General features: G+C 53.6%; 1 protein-coding gene across 3 annotated transcripts in view; it reads right to left on the reverse strand.

Moving 5' to 3' along the window:
* Positions 1-2,662: 2,662 nt before the first annotated feature.
* Positions 2,663-18,436, reverse strand: part of ZBTB16 (zinc finger and BTB domain containing 16) — a 178,597-nt gene continuing 162,823 nt past the window's right edge. For 2 of the 3 annotated variants that reach the window (XM_036859567.1, XM_036859566.1), the window contains exons 5-7: positions 15,305-15,475; positions 10,265-10,432; positions 2,663-8,237 (exon numbers count right to left, since the gene is read on the reverse strand). In XM_036859567.1, the coding sequence (XP_036715462.1) occupies positions 8,008-8,237; positions 10,265-10,432; positions 15,305-15,475 (569 nt within the window). In that variant the 3' untranslated portion in view covers positions 2,663-8,007. The remainder of the gene's footprint in view (positions 8,238-10,264; positions 10,433-15,304; positions 15,476-18,436) is intronic. The other variant, XM_036859568.1, reaches the window with a different exon arrangement.

Genomic DNA, 18,436 nt, shown 5'->3' on the forward strand with positions numbered 1-18,436 from the left:
GGTGGTGGGCAGGGGTTTTTATCATGGAGGGTCCTGTAAGCCTTGTTCAGGAGTCTGAATTCCATCTGAAGAGTAATGAGGGACTTTAATCAAAGGAGTGACATGATGCTATTTGCATTTCTGGGAAATCCCTCTGGCAGCCGCAAAGCAGAGGATGGACACAGGGAGGGAGAGGACCTGGGGTCAGTACCTCTCTGTCCTGTCCCCTTCCTGGTGGGGGTGGGGTGTGAGGGGCTCCGGGCCAGCCAGGTGGGGAGCCCTGGCAGTGTTGAGCTGGGTGGAGAAGGCTGTGGCCTTGGACTCAGCTGGACATCTGTCTGCCCACCTGCCGCAACTTGCTGGAGTCTTTAGTAAGTCTCCGCTGGCTCTGCCCCTGGGCTCTCCCACCTCTGGTGGGAGGGGGGGCCCCTCAGAGCAGCTGGAAGGAGAGCTGTTAAGGCTGATACGTGTGACCCCAGTGCCCGCCAGAACCCCAGGAGCCTCGGCCAGGAAGGGACGTCGTGCCTCGGTGTGGGGCTGGGTGGGATCCCACCTAAGTCCCTGGAGACGCATCTAAGAGGGATGCAGCCCCTCCCTCGGCGGCCCGGCCCCTCCTCGGACCCCAGCAGAGCGCCCTCTTGGTAAGTCCGGTCCTGGAGGAGGCTGCCCATCTCGGAGGACTGGGGCAGAGGGCAGCTGCTCCTGGGCTGGCGGGGGGTGGGCAGGGGGCGGGCTGGGGGATTGAGTCAGGCCAGGGAGCGTTCTCAGGCTGGCCTGGCCAGGGCCCCTTTCTCTCCATGAGATCATATCTGGGTCAAAGAGCATGTAAAGCAGGCGGACCCCAGCGGCCACACAAAGCCCATTCAGCCCGGCCCCTATTCACTCACCTCCTCTCCCTCAGAGACCGCGCACTGCGACCCCAGCGCAGCGCCTAAGCTCCAGCTTTGATGTCCAAGAACAGAAAACGGCGATTAAATGTTGTTTTAAAGAGGGAGTGCTCACTGCCCTCCCATCTGTCAGGAGAAAGCTGAGGCCTGAGGGGGAGGAGGGGATGTAGGGAACCGGGAAGAGGCGTGGGGAACGAGCGGGGACCCGGAGAAGAAAGGGCTGGGTGGACGGCTTGGAGGAATGGGGCAGAGGCTCAAAATCAAACCAAATATATTTTGGGCAAAGGATTGCTTTCCCAAGATGAGAAATGTGGGGAGAGGAAAAGAATACTGGAGAGACGAAAAGGCCAAAAGAAAACCCCAGGAGAAATGAGAGAGAGAGAGAAGGGGAGAGGAGTGGAGAGAAGGCAGAAAGATTGGGTGAGAGGAACAGAGAGAGGTGAGGCGAAGGAAAAATGACAGAGCAGAGCACAGAGACCAGGAGAGGAGGGGAGAGAAGAAAGTACAGCGGGACAGAGCAGCCACTGGCAGCGGGACTGTCGTCCATTCAGGGAGGCAAGTGTAGCTCCAGGTGGTTTGCAGCTCACAACCCTAGGGTCACACAGACCCCAGCCCAGGGTCCCAGAACACAGGGGCTGAAAGGCCCCTCTTCCAGTCAGCACCCAGAGCAGGCAGGTTAGGCAGGGAATTGGGCCTCCCTGCAGGCTGGCGCCCGGAGGGTATCACGTGGAGGATGGTTCCCAGTGACTCCTGGATGATGCTGGAGGCCAGGCTGGCCCCTGAGGCCTGGCACTGGTTTCACACCCTGGAGGGGCCGTTGCCACACTCCCTGCTGTGTTCCTAAGTCTTGGTGACAAGACGGATTATTTTGATTATTCTGGTCAGCGCTGGGCAGGTCGGACAGCCTCGGGCAGAGGTGTTGAGCCAGCGTGTCCGAGATTGGGTGGAATCGGCTTTCCGGCTACATTTACCAGCAGGGCAATGCTCCCATCCCCAGGGAGAGGAAAGGAGACACACCCAGAGAAGCAGGCTGGGCCCTGAGACGGCGGGGCGGGAGGAGTCGAGCCCATCACATTTTGTGCAAATGCTTTATTCTGCGAGTGGTGATGCTGGGCTTGCACCCCCAGCTCCATCTCCTTTCTCCACTCGGGCCAGCTGCCAGACCCAAGGACCTTTAACTGGGTGGCAGCTTCTTGGTGAGAAATTGATGAAACTCACTTGGCTGCGAGGAAGAAGAAGAAAATATCTGTATAATAAAGACCAGACAGGAGCCCCCTGCCTCCGGAGTCAGGAAAGAATGAACCTGATTTGGAATCAAGAGATCTAGATGCAGGTTCTGACTCTGCCACTCACCAGCTGTGTGATCGGAACGCGCGTTATAACCTAAGCAAACATTCCAACCCACTGGCTTAGAATGTCAGCTCCTGAGGGCAGGGAGTTGTCTGCTCTATTCCCGTTGTATTCCCAAGGCTTAAGACAACGGTAACTGTGCAAGTTAATGGATGAATGCCTATGTTGAAGGGATAAATGGACAAGTGCCTGCTTCATACATTCATTGTACCAAGGATCAAATGCTGTTTGTGTATTTAATGCTATTTTTTAAACTAAAACTTATTCGATAAATATGTCATGAAAGTGGGTATGCACCTCACAAGTGTGGCATAAAAGTGCCACATAAGTGAGGCTAGGGTGTAATGTATTCTCTTTCCCATCCCCAGACAGAAATCTCGGATCCTCCCCACCCAAGAAGAGGCAGAAGGGGCAAAGCACTTTTTAAAAAGGGGGGACACTTCAAGCCAGAGACAACTGAATTAACTTTATTCTCTTCTAACTGCAGATTCAAGGTATACAACTGAACATTGCTATTTTTCTTATGAGACTTATAAATAAAAATACAAAAAATGTTCACTACAAAAAAATCTACTGTTAGTAGGATGTAAAAAATATTCTCTTTGCTATAGAAGGCACAAACTTCACTTAGTGACACATGGAGAGAGAAAAAAACCTGCAGCAGTAAATTCTTTTTTTTTTTTTTTTCTTTTTCTTTTTAAACCTTGTCAGAAACACTGAAATTACAAAGAAACGCGTCAATCTACACGAAACGAAGGCAGATGCGGAAAGCTGCAACCAGGACCGCACAAGTTCGGGTGAACTGCTTCGGGGCTAGGACAGATACGGCTGGCAAGCATAATGCAGGGTCGCAGGGCTGGGCTGGGGCCAGAGGGGGCAAGAAGAAGGGGAGAGTGAAAGAGAGAATGAAACAAACAGAAGTGAGAGGGGAGGGAAGGGAGGAGGGAGGGAGGGAGGGAGAGAGAAGAGGGGAGAGAAAGAGAAGAGAGAGAGAGAGAGAGATTTGTACAAAAAGTAACCAGTAAAATTGAAGAAACAAAATTGGGCAACCTCCTAAAATTAGGCTAAGAGGAGGTGCTGAGGTAGACATGAACTAGAACATCAATTAATTAAAAACACTATTCCGTAATACAGAGCAATTGGACTGGCACTTGTGCTGTCACGACAGAAGACAAGCCATGAAAACAAACAGAGAACAAAACAAAACATAATACCCAAACCAAAAGGCTTAGTTTTGCTTGGTCCAGCAGGGCGGCAGGGCCCTCAGTGCTATAATTTACATACATATATATATATATTTATCTTTATATATATGGGTCGGATGTCATGGTGCACCACCACGGCCTCTTAACCTTACAAAGATCATGCATAACACTATGAACAACTCCTATGACACACACCAGGAGGCTGGTACCCTGTCTGCAAAGTGGGATGCCAAGGACTCAGGGAGGCGGGGCTTCAGGCTAACAGGCCTGAACCCCCTCTCCCCAGCCCTTTTCCCCTGACCCAACTCCCCTGGTCTGTCTTGCACTCCTCCTGGTCGGCTGTGCCTTTCTCCTCCACCCATCAGTCCCACTGCGTAGGGATAGGCTGGCCTTCTTCCCTCCTACTGAAATATCCAGGTAAGTGCCGCCACGAAGCTCCAGGAAGGAGGAAACAAGATGGGAGGGGAAAAAAGATTTAACGTAGCCCTAGGAAGAACGAACACAGTCCGATCTTTCCCCCCTTTTCTGTCCGATGTCCCGTGCCCCCAGCTTTCACCCTCGTTGGGCTTGCAGGGAATTGGCCACAAATCTCCCCCAGTCCCCCCAGAGTCAGAAGGCTGCCCCCGCCACTGGTCACTCCCCTGTAAGCAGATGAGCCAAAGGGCCCCGTCCCTCCAAGGCCTCAACACCCCAGCAGCCAGTTGTACCAATAGCATCCGGAAGGGTACCAGACACTTGTGAAAAATTGCAGCAGGTTTTCTTTTTTTTCTTTTTTTCTTTTCTAAACATGGAAAAACTGTTCAGGCACAAAGATTAAACAAGCCCGCGTTGCATCCCTGGATTGTACGGAATCACTGGGTCCCCCAGCCTCCCTTCCCACCCCTATACCCCAGATCTCCCTTCCCCGTATTCGTGGCCTCCTCCAAAGCAGCCCAAAGCAGCAATGATATGTACTATTTTATATCTCTCTCTTGCTATATATATATTTCTCTATATATTTGTCTATCCTATATACACATAGGATTTTAACGCTTTGAATGAGTGAAGGAGTGAATAGGGAAAGAGCACATGAGTGAGGGGGAAATGTCACCAAAAGCATTAAGGGACACGCTTATAGGAGCTGAACATAGGAAAGGAACTATTAATCCACTTGGACTTTCCAGGCTGGAGAAAGCTCACTGTGCTGGATAAGGCAGTAGCAAGTACAGTTGTCAGCAGTACCACAGCCAGAGGCAGCAGGGTGACCAAGGGGCCAGATGGCAAAGAAGAGGGATCTCACCTGGGGAGAGGGCAGTCTCCACCCTCCTCGTCTCCTTAGCCCTCTTTGTGCAGACACATCTAAAGCCTCCAGATAATTTCTGACCCTCACCTTGGCCATTAGGCCTGGCCACCTTGGCAAGGTCAGAATTCTTTTGTCTTTGTGAGCAGGAAGTTGGGAAAGAGACATGTTGGGAGTCTCTTCAGGGTGTCCGGGGCTTCATGGGAGAGGAGGGGAGAGCCCGGTACAGAGGTCTCCCCACTCAGCATCCTTCAGAGACCCCATGCCCCGACCCTCTCTCCCTACCTCTCGACCAGGATCCATCCCTCCGGGATGGTGGGGGCAGGCAGGGGCTAATTAGGTACCATCCAACGCTGCAACACCAGATTACAACAATACTGCATGATTTAACACACAACCGCACACAGCAAGCACGCGCACACACACGCACGTACAAAGGGATATTCTGTTGGTGGTGGTGGTGAATTTTTTTTTGTCCTTTTTTTTTTTTTCCTATTCACATTACGAAAGGAAAGGGCAAGGTCCGGTAGAACTGATGAAGGAACTAACAAATATTACAAAAATATTACAATTTGTAAATATTAGCTCAACCCTCTCAGCTTTGACGAACAGCGGAGGAGACCTGGCTGTGTGGGAAGGGTAGGGGAGATGGAGAGGGGTCAGCTAGGTCTATGGAATAGTTTGATTTTTTTTTTTCCTTCCCCACCGAAGTTGAATGACATCTTGCTGTTCCAATACTGTTTTCTGGGATTTACAGATCCCCTGAGGGCCAGCCTGCCCCCTCTTCTTCCCAGATTGGGGGAGGCGGCAATAGTGCACAAAGATTTCTTCCAGACGGCCCCTCCCCCAACGATTCCACTCTTTTCACATTATAAACATGACAACTGCTCTAGTTACATATTTCAAGTTTAACTTTTTTTTTTTTCCTTTCCAAAGCACTAAGTCATTATTATAGTTGCAAAGTAGCATCCTTCCTACATTACCATCCCCAATCAACGGTCTAGTGACACAGCCCCCCCCCCCAGTCTATATCCCCCCAACACACAACTTTTAAGGCCTTCAGATTTGGTGGGCGAGATTACAGGGGAGGGCAGGAGGGATGGGGCCGAGGGACAGGGGGGTGGTCACAGCAGCACCCATCCCTCCGACTTCCCTGTATGCCTCACAACCCTTCTCCCCAAAACCGCTTCCCTAAACCACTTTTTAAAACCTAAGATAAAAACGCAGCCACAACTTTCTCAGAGAGAGAAAGGAAAGAGAAAAAAAAAAACAAAAAAAAAAACAACCCACAACTCTTACAAATAAAGCATGAGGTGAAACGGGAAGACCCGTCCCAAAGCGAACACAAATATTGCAAATGTGCTTTCCAAAAATTCAGGGAGGGGAGGCTGGGAGAAGTGGGGGGGAAGCAGAGCAGCAGGACGGGAGGCATGAAGAGAACGAAAGAACTGGACAAACATAAGAGGTAGCTTTTAGAAAAACAACACCCCCGCCCCATCGCAACAACACACAGGCTGGCTTGTCCCCAGCCAGCCCTGAAAAGAGACCAGTTTTGGCAATGATAATGCACACAGAGGTGGGGTCGCGCCTTTGCAGGGATCTGAAGAACACAGGCGCCCAGACCCGGATGACCCAGCAAACCGTAAGAAAGGTGGGATTCTCTCCAGAGGGTTTCAGGCAGGATGACATCACGCCCGGGCCGAGCCGGCTGTGATTCCGCCGTGCCCCCGGCACCCCGTCCCCGGCAGGCACCCACCTTCTGCCCGGGGCCTCCCACTCGGATCCTGAGTACACAGCTCCTTCCGCACAGCTCCCTCCAGCTGCGAGGCTCGTCGCTAGGGGACACGGGGAGGGCCTTGGCCAGCCGAAGCCTATTAAACTAGCCATTAACTTCCACAAGAAACAGAAAAGAACGCTCTCCCCATCCTTCCAACCCCCAACCAAAAAAGAGATACAGGCAGGGGTCAAAAAAGCTCATGAGGTCACAAAAAACTGAGGTAATTCAAGTACAATGTGCTAACAGGTGAACAGAGGACACAGAAAAGAAGCAAAACGTAACACAAGGCAAAGCGCTCTCAACTCTTCCTCCTCCACCTCCTCCCTGTGGACTGGGGGGGCCCTGGGAGCCAGGAGTTCTGTACCGCCCTTTGGACCTGGGTTCTCCCACAGAGCTCACCAGGTCTGGGGTCCAGTATGTTCAAAGGGTCCCCAGCACGACTCACTGACACCCTCCCGGGGCAGGGGTCCCCCCTCCAGGTGTAGGGCACGTCCCTCCATGGGCAATGAGCCCTTTGATGGATTCCTCCTCGTAGGGGCTGAAGGAGGGCCATAGGGGGTTTGTGTTTGTGTGTGTTTGTTTGGTGGGATAGTGTGTATTTAGTTGTTTCCTTTTTCCATTTTGGAAGCAAAAGCAGCTGAGCAGGAATCTGGCTTAGGACAGGGCTAGACTGGGATGGGCCATTCCATTTACTTCATCTGCGTTCTCAGAAAGCTAAGGGTGCAAGTAGGGGCTCTGGAGTCAGACGCAGCTTCCCCAACAGGGAGCTGGAGGAGGAGGAGGGAGACACCCGGATCCATGGGGGACTGAGAGGACAGAAGTCAAGGGGAGCCGGGCAGCCGGGAGCTGGGGGAGGGGCTAAGAGCCCTGAGGCTCCTGAAGACCATGAGGGGGCACCCAGGTATGGCGGAGCGGAAGAAAGCAACAGATGAACTGAGCGATGGGAAGGGCGGGAGAACCCCTCCCTGCCCCAGTCTGCCCCCAGCAAGCTAGAGCTGCCGTCGTCTGTGTCAGCCAGTGACCCTGCCCAGCCCCAGCATCTGCAGGCCCCCCTTCTGCACCCCCAGCCTACCCATCCCTCAGCCCCCACCTCCCGAGGGGTCAGTGAGAGCACGGCAGGCAGAGGTGGTTTGGCTCTGACTGGAGGAGCCCTCCCCCCCTTCCTCGTCTCCATTTCCGGACACAAAAGGAGGATCTGGGCGGAGGGAAGAGAAGAACATCCCACCATCCGAGCTGAACAAAAGGCCCCTCCACCCCATCCAAGAAGAGCAGGCCGAGCTCCAGCCAGGAAAGGAGGGGTGGAGGGCCCGAGGGGAGGGGCTCAACCAGGCATCCAGGTCACCTGGAGCCCCAGAGACAACCCAGAGCCCCGACAGCTCCCAGGTTTCCTTTTCCCTTCTCTCTCTCTTTTTTCTTTGTTTTTGTTTGTTTGTTTGTTTTCTGTTGTGGTTTTTTTTTGCACAGTCCTCCTGGACTTCATCCCGCTCCCTCTCTTCTCCTCTTGCTCCCCGCTCCCCCGCCGCAGCCGCCTCACACGTAGCACAGGTAGAGGTAAGTCTTCTCTATCCTCCAGTCGGGCGGGATCTCCTCGGGCTTGTGGCCCTTCATGTGCTTCTGCATGGAGGACAGGCTGGGGCAGTACTCCGTGCAGATCGTGCACTGGTAAGGCGAGGCGCCGTTGTGCGTTCGCAGGTGCTTGATCATAGCCGAGTAGTCCCGGGAACGCTGGTGGCACAGCTTACACTCAAAGGGCTTCTCACCTGCGGGGCGAGGGCGGGAGAAGGCCAGGACAGAGGGGGGCGCTGTGAGAGCCGCCCCAGGGACGTTCTGCACCCTCAGCACCCCCTCGGGCTTGCTGGAGGCTCCCATCTCTCTAGGTCGGCTCTCTCCACGGCAATGGATGCACCATCCAGTGTGGCAGCCGCGAGTCACATCTGGCTCCTGAGCGCGACTGGGGACTACATTCTTTTTTTTTTTTTTTTTTAATTGAAGTATAGTTGATTTACAGTAGTGTGTTAGTTTCCAACGGATTACACCCTTAATCTTGTTCACTGTAACTAACGTAAATAGCCACACGTAGCTAGTGGCCATGAGGTGGGCCAGCTCCAGCCCCTGGACTTATTCTTAACTCTCTCAGGGGCACGGACTCTCCCCTTCCTAAGGAAGGAAAGGGAGGTCTAGAAAAGGGCCCGCGAGGCCCCTCAAATGCTAAGGGTGGCTCTTCAGCGCACAGTTCCTTCCAGGGGAGCAAGGGGATGGGGTCCTTACAGGGCTACAGACGGTGGGGAACAGAGGTGGGGTAAAACTGAGGGGACCCCATCCTGCAAACATGCTACACCTGGGAACGGCTACTCCCCTAAGGCTCTAGAGCCTGCCCTGGACCCTGCCTTCCCCTCTGGGGCCAGAATGGGGGAGGGACAGAGAACCTGGGAGGGCACGGCCACGCCCAAGCTGCGACCCGCCCACCCTCTGTTACAGCCCCCTGGAGCTGAGCAGAGGATGTGAGGGAACCTTGCTCTGATACAGTAATTAACTGGCCAGCCATCTCGCTATCGATACTCCTCCGTGCAGAGGCCCCTGCAAATAATGAAGTAATGAACAGCCAAAGTGATCTAACTATCGACCAGCTATTTACGATAGTCAGCGCCAGCGCGCTTAATGATACACCCGGCAGGTCACATCTCCGACAAGGGGCTCTGGGAAATCCTGGGGGTCACTCTAGTTGTCAGCAACAAGCACCCCGTCCTCTCCTTGTGGCCCAAAGCAGAGCCATGACAACATGTATCCTCTACTTACTGCTCCCTCTGCCCACCTCCCCTCCCGGGAAAACACACTCTCTCCCCTGGGCCAGCAGGACCTGTCTGATCACCTCTCCCCATTCCTCTGCTCAGGCAGCTGTTTCCCCTGATCAGGGGAGCCTTCCTACTTTGCCACATTCCACTACCTTCCACTATGTCTCATCCTCACAGGAAGTCCTTCTGAGTATCTACCCCCCAACTGGCAGTGTGCTGTAAATGTTTAACAACTGGCTCTCCAAAAAGCCCTGATTTTGTAGCATTTGCTGATGGCCATGTTGTGAACCCTCCCACTGTAGCCAATTTTAAGCAGCCAAGGTGATGACACAGAACATGGGGCTGCAAAGAGATGTGCACAATGGCTTTCCCAAGCAGGCTCGGGCCGGCTCCAGCATCCACTGCCCCCAACTCTGGCAACTCTGGATATCGGGACCACTTCCACCTGTTCTGTCCTCAGGCCCCAAGAAAACAGTTGCTCACATTACTTTTATGTAAAAAGGAACATGAAGGCCCTTTGAAATGGTAAAATATTATACATGTAGAGGGGTTAGTAAATCCAACTGCTTCTCTAATCGTTGAACCGAACTCAATCTAACGTACAATTTTTCCCAACCCTCATCATAACCTAACTTAATGTCACCTAGTTCTTACTGTAACCCTCAAGTCATGTGAAATCACCTTAGCCTTCGCTTTCAGCTAATCAGGCCAACTGACCCCCAATTCAGGATTCAGGAATGGATATCCTCTGTGAGCTCTTGGTATGGCCGCCTGGAAGGCTAGTCTGGGCTCCCGGAAAGAGTGCTGTGATTGACTAGCAAAGTCCGCCTCGCCCTTGCAGGGAGGAAGTGGCACTCAGGTCACCGTACTAACCCTTAACAGAAGCGGTTCCACTCTTTGGTTCAACCTGGGACCATGGGCACCCGGGCTTCTCTGCGGACCCACCTGCCCCTGCCCACCCCCCGGCCCCGGAGCCAGCTGTGTGTCCTCAGTACCTGTATGCACTCGATAGTGTGTCTCCAGCTGGTGCTTGAGGCTGAACTTCTTGCCGCAGCCATTGCACTCATAGGGTTTCTCGCCCGTGTGGATGCGCTTGTGGCTCTTGAGCGTGCTCTCATCCCGGAAGCAGCTGCCACAGAACTCACACTCGTACGGGTGGTCACCTGTGGGGACAAGGGGCTGGATTAGGCCCCCGCCTCCCCCGGCCCCCTCTCCAGGGGACAGTAGGGCAGGTTCAGTGCACCGGGAGGAAGAGGCTGCCTATTGTCACCACCTCCAGAGATGACTGAGGGACCCTCCACCCCTGCCAGCCCCTTAGCATCGACAGGGAGCACACCTGTCCACACGTGTCTATACTTTACCGTGGCCCAGCGGCCATCCACGCCTCAAGGGCCAGTCTCAGGAAAAGAGAGCCCGTTTGGTTCAGGGATGAACAGAGCCACCAGAAAGCAGGTCCCCCTGAGGGCAGAGCAGACCCAGGGGCTACGAGACCCTTCCCCCAGCTTCCTTTCCTCTAGGTCAGGGGCAAAAGCCATTCCAGCCTGACTCCCCTACCCTCAAAACAATCCCCCCAATGTTCTCACTGTCCCCCAAATTCCTCCTGCTCTTCCCCTCCTCCACAGGCTTATGCAACCATTATTTCTGCGTGATTTCCTCTTCTCTCCTTGGCGAACTCCTAGTCACCCGTCAAAGTCCAGCTCACATGTCACCACGGTTTGGAAGTTTCCCTTTAGCGCTACCTGCCCCCCGCCCCCTGCTCAGGCAAATTGAGTCACTTTCTCCTCTGTCCCCAGAGAGAAGAAATGTCCAGCATTTTGTCCTTTGAGTCGTAGTAGTAGTACACTTTTTATGGCACTTTTTAATTAAAATGGCCCACATTTGTTGAGTGCTCACTACTGTGTTAAGAACTTCACGTGGATCAATCATATCACGTAATCATCACAACAACCTTACGAGAAAGACAGTATCGTTCTCATTTTACAGAAGAGAAAAATGAGATGTTTAGAGATGCTTAAACATGGTCCCTAAGGTCAAAGAGCTAATAAGGAGCTGAGTTGGGATGCAGATCTGGTGCCAGAATCTGGACACTGGATACTTACCAGGCTTCTAACTGACATGCTGTGTTGCATCGGCTGTGGCACCCACCGTGCCCACAGACTAGAAGCACCGTGAGGGCAAGAAGGGAACCTTGTTCATCCCTGCAGCCTCAGCACACAACACAGAGTAAACCCTAAGCAGACGCTCGGGAAATGTCAGTATATGAAACTTGGGGAGAACTGCCTTTCCCCGGCCTGGAATCCAGGCCCAGCAGCTTCCTTTCTGAGGCTGGGGTGTGGGGATTAACCATCTTTCCCTTTGTAGCCAAAGTGGGGGCTTTGTGGGGATGAAAGGTGAGGACTTGAGCTACTTATTTATTACAGGAGTGAAGGCACAGACAATAAAGATAGATTGATCACCCCAGACTTCGTTCATGAATATTTAAATATCGCTGATTCGTCTTGTCACTGTAATTACAATTTCTCTGGGCTGCATCTCCAACAGCCATAGTTTATGGTAAAGAATGGCCCACTGTATTTCACTTGTCCCTCTGCAGATGTGCGGGGCTGCCAACCGTGTAATGTCCTCTGCATTTCATACATTTTCTTCAGCTGCTGAAGGTTTAAGTCATCCACAATGACCTACGTTTTTTCATTATCCCCATGTCAAACTGCGCTCGTGCCTGGGCATAAATTGTCCTTCTCGTTATAGACTTGCATGCCTGCGCCTTCACTTCCTCTTTAAAATGATATTTTACTCTCTTCTCTCTCTCCCCTCCTCAGGCCGCTAACCAAACCTTCCCCTTCTCGAACGCAAGCCCCTGCACCCACATGCATTCTCATCTCTTCTGATGGCTCTGAAGGGTTTTTAAGGCTCTGTGGGGAAAGGATGTTGCGGTCTGTTCCCTGGCGGGCTCTCTCACGGGTGGAAGGTTTGCAAGATGCTCCGAGGGTGTAGACGGGCGGGTGGGAGCGCTTCCATCGGAGGGGTAGGATGGAAGAAGCTCCAAGAGCAGAGCCACTCTAGGGGGCCCTGCCCTGGGCTCAGAGGAGAGCCTCCACGTGCAGATCTGGGGATGAGCAGATTCCTGAGTTCCTGGCACCTGCCCGCGCCCTCGCTGCCGGGGGCTGTGCAGACCGGCCGGTCCCCAGCCGCCAAGCCCCATCCAACCCCAGGGAAGGAGAGGCCCATGCAGACCCTGCTCCTAATTAGCTGTGTGTCTAACAGAGTGAGGGTTGGTCTGTGCACGTCTGGGCCCGCGTGCCACCCTCTCTGCGTGTAGACGTGTGCACACACAGCCCCGTCTGACATCCGACTCCCCCTCCTTACTAGATCGGCAACGATTACAACTTTAATTGAGAATTCAGTATCCTCGTTAAGATATAAATAAATAAATAAAGCAAGGGCCACGTGAGACTTCAGCGGAGCCGGTAATGAAAACGTATATCGGCAGCCACACGGTGGGTTGGGGGGTGGGCACCGCTGTCTGTCTGTGCCTTTCCCCTCCAGAGGGGGGCCCTAAGAGTTTAAAAAACAAAAGGTTAAGGCAGAGAGGTTGGTTTGATCTGATTTTTACGAATTTAATTATGCAGTGGGTCACATGTTACATGAGTTTAAATATGAAATCTCTCGAGTCAGCCCAGGGAAAGGAATAAAAAGTTAGGGGGGGGGGAAGACACCAACACACACACACACACACACACACACACACACACACACACACACACGGATTTTGAAACATGGCAAGCACCTGGCCTAAAATCCTCACCCTGAGAGTTAATCGTGTCAGTGTTGCTATAATGTACACAAAACTGGCTGCAGAACTCAAAATCCAATTTGTGGTATGTTGATTAACTCTGTAGCCTCTTTAATGAGCTTGACATTAAGTACAGGACAAACGAGACTAATGAGAGACCCCCCTCCGGCTTGCCCAGCGCACCTGTGACCCCAGCGGTCTGTCCTCACCTGGTGGCTTCCCTGGCACTGGCCAAGCCCAGTGCCATCGTCCCCACCCCAGCCCCATCCTGTGGGCTCCTCAGCTCCCCCACTCAACACAGCGGAGAGTTTATTATACGATGAGCCGTGTGAATCAGGGATCCATCAATGCCAAGAGCGCGGCTGGACTAACCTACCCAACACAGCTGCTGACGCTGAACACCCGGCCGCAGCAGCAAATGGGCCGAGGACGAGGGAATATTAATGAGGCATTGTGCAGGGCTGTGCTCAGCCTGTGCAGGGCTGTGCGCACAGGGCCTCGCTGGTGTGAGATCGATGGGCGTTGGTGTAGGCAGCACACATGCTCCACGTTGCCGAGGTTAAAAGCAAGTACTTCTCCTAAACGATGTCTGGAAATAGTCCCTCCCCAAGGGTCTGAGCCATGATTGACACAGGGGCCGGGGGCATTTTGATATCTGAGCTCTTAGGAGCTAGTGTGGGCAGGGCAGGGGATACCCTGGGTGGACTTAGCAGGACCGGGATGGTTCCAGTCCCATGAATCCAACTGATGGGACCCAGCAGCAGAATGCTCAGAAGTGGCTGAAAGGTAACTGGCCACCTTTGATAAGGCTGAACTTGGGGGCCCAGTGGGGGAGGTGTTGACAGGGAGGTGCATGTATTGGGTTGGCCAAAAAGTTCGTTCGGGTCTGTCTGTAACATCTTACCAAAAACCCGAGTGAACTTTTGGGCCACCCCAATGCCTGCAGGGGATGCTTATGCGGTCACTACAGAGAAAGCCCTTGTCAGCATCCCTTCCTCCTCTGCCCTTCTTGTCGGGCCTTCCCCTCTGAGACCTCCCCTTGTCCGAAGCCAGCAAATCTAAAAAGTTCTAAGCAAATCTGGTGATGCCAAGGCAATACGCTCCCCTGAACGGAACAGCATCCAGAAGCAAGAGCCCAGGCAGGGTGCTTGGCGAGGATGCCCACCGCTGGCAGGCCAGGCCAGCTCGGTCCGTGATAAACAAAGCCCCTCCCGTATCCAGCAGAGCCTGCCATTTAATCCCAGAGCACGATAAGACCCAACAGTGAGGAAAGGGTCCTGCCAATTCTGTCATGAGGCACACAGAGTTTTTTATACCCTCTCCAGCAGACATGAGAACATACCCTGCTACGTACTCAGAACGAGAGTCTGCCTCTCTGTCTCCCTGGTTCCATCACCCACCTCTCACCCCAAAAGCAGGACAGAACACACACAAGCAAAGACGCATGCAGACTCAGAAACAGGCAATCCTTTTATCCATGTACAGCCAGAGAAAGGAAGGCTTTCAAGTCACCCATGACCTTGCTAGAGGGTCAGGGGCTGCTGCAAGGAAGCAAATGCCTCTTGGCTCTCAGGACCAAGTATCCCATCCCAGACCCCTTGACTCACAACTACTCTCCTCCCCCAGCATCTGCAACTGGCTAAGCAGGGATGTTTCAAGGCTCACTGTTTATACGACCTCACTGTCTCCCCTAAACAGGGCTAAGGCCCAAGTATAGAACACGTGCTTCTGTTATTGTGGAATAAGCAGGACCACTTCTGCCACGTTCCCTTGAGAGCCCAAGGCCGACCTCAGGAGTGTGTGTGCACAGTGTGTGTGTGTGTGTGTGTGTAGTGGGCCAGCAGTGGGAGGGGGAAAGGCAGAGACAGAGACCAAGAAGGCAGGTTTTTCTCAAAATTCGTCTTGGGTCCACCTGCATCAGAATCCCTGGGGAATATTTACTAACGATGTTGAGTCTCGGATCCCACCTGTACCCACTGAATGCAAGTTTCTGAAGATGGGACCCAGGAGCCTGCATTTCTAATGAGTACCCTCTCTGTTGGGCGCAGAGAGATTGAGAACCAAAGGTGCCCAGGGTGGGACAGGATAAGAACCGTCCACGTTGACCTGCACCTCAGAGGTCCCTGCATGCCTGACGCTTGAGCAGAGGAGGGCTGAGGGCACCTCCGCCTGACGTGTTTGGAGGGAAATGCAGACAGCGGTCCCCAGAGACCCTGCCCTGCCCGTCCCCGGCCTGGCCTACCTGTGTGTGAGCGCAGGTGGCGTTTGAGGGCTGTGTGGCTGGGGAAGGTACGGTTGCACTCGCTGCAGATGTAGCTGCGCACGCCCGCGTGGACCTCCATGTGCTGCTGGAGCGCACTCTGGGCCTGGAAACGCTTCCCGCACAGCAGACAGAAGACAGCCATGTCCGTGCCTGCAGGACACAGCGGGGGAAAGCCTCAGGGCTGGACACAGGCCTTCTTCACCCAGCTAGGCTGGAGCCAGAGCCAGCGTCAGGCCAGCACCCCCGGGCCCCACCCTCGGTGGCAAACCCAGAGGTGGTGCAGGCCACGCGATGCTGCTGGAGCCCCCGGTGTGCAGCTCCAACGGTGCACAGAATCCACTTACTTCCTGCCCTCGTGGAACCTAAAGTCTAGTGGGAGAAAGACATTAATCAAACACATCAGAGCAGCAAATGAGTCTGCAATCGTATGGAGGTCTGTGTCAAAGGCAGGGTACCGAGAAGGCATCTATCAAAGGAACTTTCAGAGCCTGGCACAGGAGGTGGGGCATCAGGCCGGCCTCTGTGAGGAATCACAGTAACGGAGATGATACACGCCAGCCGTCATCCAAGTGTAACTAACTTAAAAATCCCATCTCCAAAAGGCGGGCTCTGCATCCTCACCCTTCAGATAAGGAGAAGGAGGCACAGAGAGATTGAGTCACTTGTCCGAAGTAGCACAGACTTAGTTCACAAGCAAACAGGGCTGGGATTCAAACCCAGGCAACCTGGATTTGATCTGCTCCTAATGCGAGCTACAGACCTGATTCTCTTAACCACGTCTCCATTCATTAATGCGTACATCTTAAGGGTCCATTCATTCAGCAAATATTATTTTAGTATCTTCTATAAGGAGGACTCTCTTTTTTGGCCCTGGGGATGTAGCCACGGAAAACCGTACAAAGTGCCTGCCCTCATCATAGATGTTACCCAGCACACTGGGCCATGAGGAGAGCATTCCAAGAAGATGGAATAGTATCTGTGAACTGGAGAGAAACGTGACGGGTCAGAGGATAAGACAGAACAGGTCACCTGGGAAGGCAGAAAGAAAGTAGAGCGGAGGTCAAAGAAGTAGGCAGGGCCAGCTTGTACGGGGTCTTGGAAACCATGTTAAGATCTTTAGGCTTCATCCCAAGACCAACGGGCAACTGTCAAGGGATTTTAAGCTAATGAGGGACATGAGATTTTCATTTAACTCTGTCTGGTCATTCCCTGCGCCGATCAGAAGCACGGGTGGGTACCCCATGGTACCCTACAAAGACAGGCTGCCATTTTCTGTCTGTTATCAACCCCCTTCCTGATGCTGCTCTGGGACCATGGCCTTGCGGGGAAGCTGCAAGGCATGGCCTGCCCCGGGAAGCTCCCCATCTGCTCGCCTCTCTCTGCCGGCATCTGGGCATTATCACCTGTGGTCAGCCCAGCGCTGCCTCCCCCGTGTCAAGGACACAAGCAGGAAAGGGGGTCAGGCCCAGCGCCTGGCAGCCCAGAGTGGAAGGTGCAGCAGAGCTTTGGCTGTGGCAAGTCGTGGGGCTGCTCGGTGTGGCATCAGGGAGCTCCCGGTGGAAAGAGGGTGACAAGAAGGACAGCAGGAGAGCCTGTGGCCTCCGGGGTCCATCAACAGAGATAGCAAATGGGAGGCCCGTTCTGGACAACTCAGTCCCATTCATGGCTGGGTTTGCAATGGACTGGCGGAAGGCAAAGACGGCCTCTCATTCCCCCCAGCCCCCCACCCCTCACAGCACCTTCAGCCACGCTCATCCCACCTGCAGACAGACGTCGCCTGCATCCAGGTCCAGGGAAGGCTGAGCAGGGGAGGTGGAATATCAGCAAGGGCACAGATTTGCTCCTGGACTCAAAGAGCAGAGGGGAAGGGGAACTACTACAGGCCGTGTGCTAGGTGCTTTATCTATGCTGTCATCTCATTTAAGACGTGCAAGGCAGGATTCTCGTGCCCCTTTTTACAAATGGGAAAACAGAGTGATTAAGTAACTTGCCTAAGGTCACACAGTTAGAAAGAAGCAGAGCTGGGATTGTTAAATGCTTCAGTATGTCTGATTTCAGAAACCACAGAGCTGGGCTCACGTCTACCTCTGGATCTGCCATCTGTCTGCATGGGCTTCTCTGGGAAGAGGCACAGTAATGACACCAGCGAGGCAGCTCCAACCCAGCTGGTTCAGGAGCCCCAGTGCATGCAGGGCCCACCCTAGCAACAGCTGGAGAACCTGGGCCAGGAGGCGTGCCGTGGAAGCCGAGTCACGAGGTAAAGCTCTCTGAAGCCTTCCTACTCCACTGGGAGCCAGCAAGACCTCTGCAAGGTACCGGGGTGCTGGCTCCACTTGATTGAGGGGGCACACTGATGGGAGTGGTCTGCCCAGCAGAAGCAGACGACGGCTGACAGTGAGTCCTCAAGCCCAGTCTGGCCTGGCCAGCATGCCCCAGAATGGAGTCCGTCTGCGACATGTCCTGTGACACGGCATGTCGTGGCTGCTTCATCCTGAGGGCCCCCAGCACCAGCCCCCTCTCTGGCCCTAACCTCACCCCACAGAGAGCCCCGATGAAGCCAGACATCAAACATCTGCCTTCTATCAGTAAGACGGAGCAGGTTTCCTGGGCAAACCATGCCCTTGAAGAGCCCAGGTTTCCCCTTATGCATCCCCCGAAATCCTAAGTGTGGAAGGAGTCTGCGTCAGAGGGAACATGAATGACATTCCCAGTAGGACACCCGAGCCTAAAAAGCCAGGCCCAGGGACTTCCCTGGTGGTCCAGTGGTTAGGACTCCATGCTTCCAATGCAGGGGGCGCGGGTTCAATCCCTTGTTGGGGAACTAAGATTCCCACATACCTTGTGGGAAGGATGGAAGGGAGGGAGGGAGGGAGGGAAGGAGGGAGGGAGGAGAGAAAGAAAGAAGGAAGGAAGGAAGGGAAGAAGAAAGAAAGAAAGAAAGAAAGAAAGAAAGAAAGGAAGGAAGGAAGAAAGAAAGGAAGGAAGGAAGGAGGAAGGAAGGAAGGAAGAAGGAAGGGAGGACAAAGGAAAGAAGGAAGGAAAGGAGGGAAGGAGGAAAGAAAGAAGGAGGAAAGGGAAGGGGAGAAAGAGAGAGAGAGAAAGAAAGGAAGG

This window comes from Balaenoptera musculus, chromosome 8, assembly GCF_009873245.2.
Source record: "Balaenoptera musculus isolate JJ_BM4_2016_0621 chromosome 8, mBalMus1.pri.v3, whole genome shotgun sequence".
Taxonomy (NCBI): domain Eukaryota; kingdom Metazoa; phylum Chordata; class Mammalia; order Artiodactyla; family Balaenopteridae; genus Balaenoptera; species Balaenoptera musculus.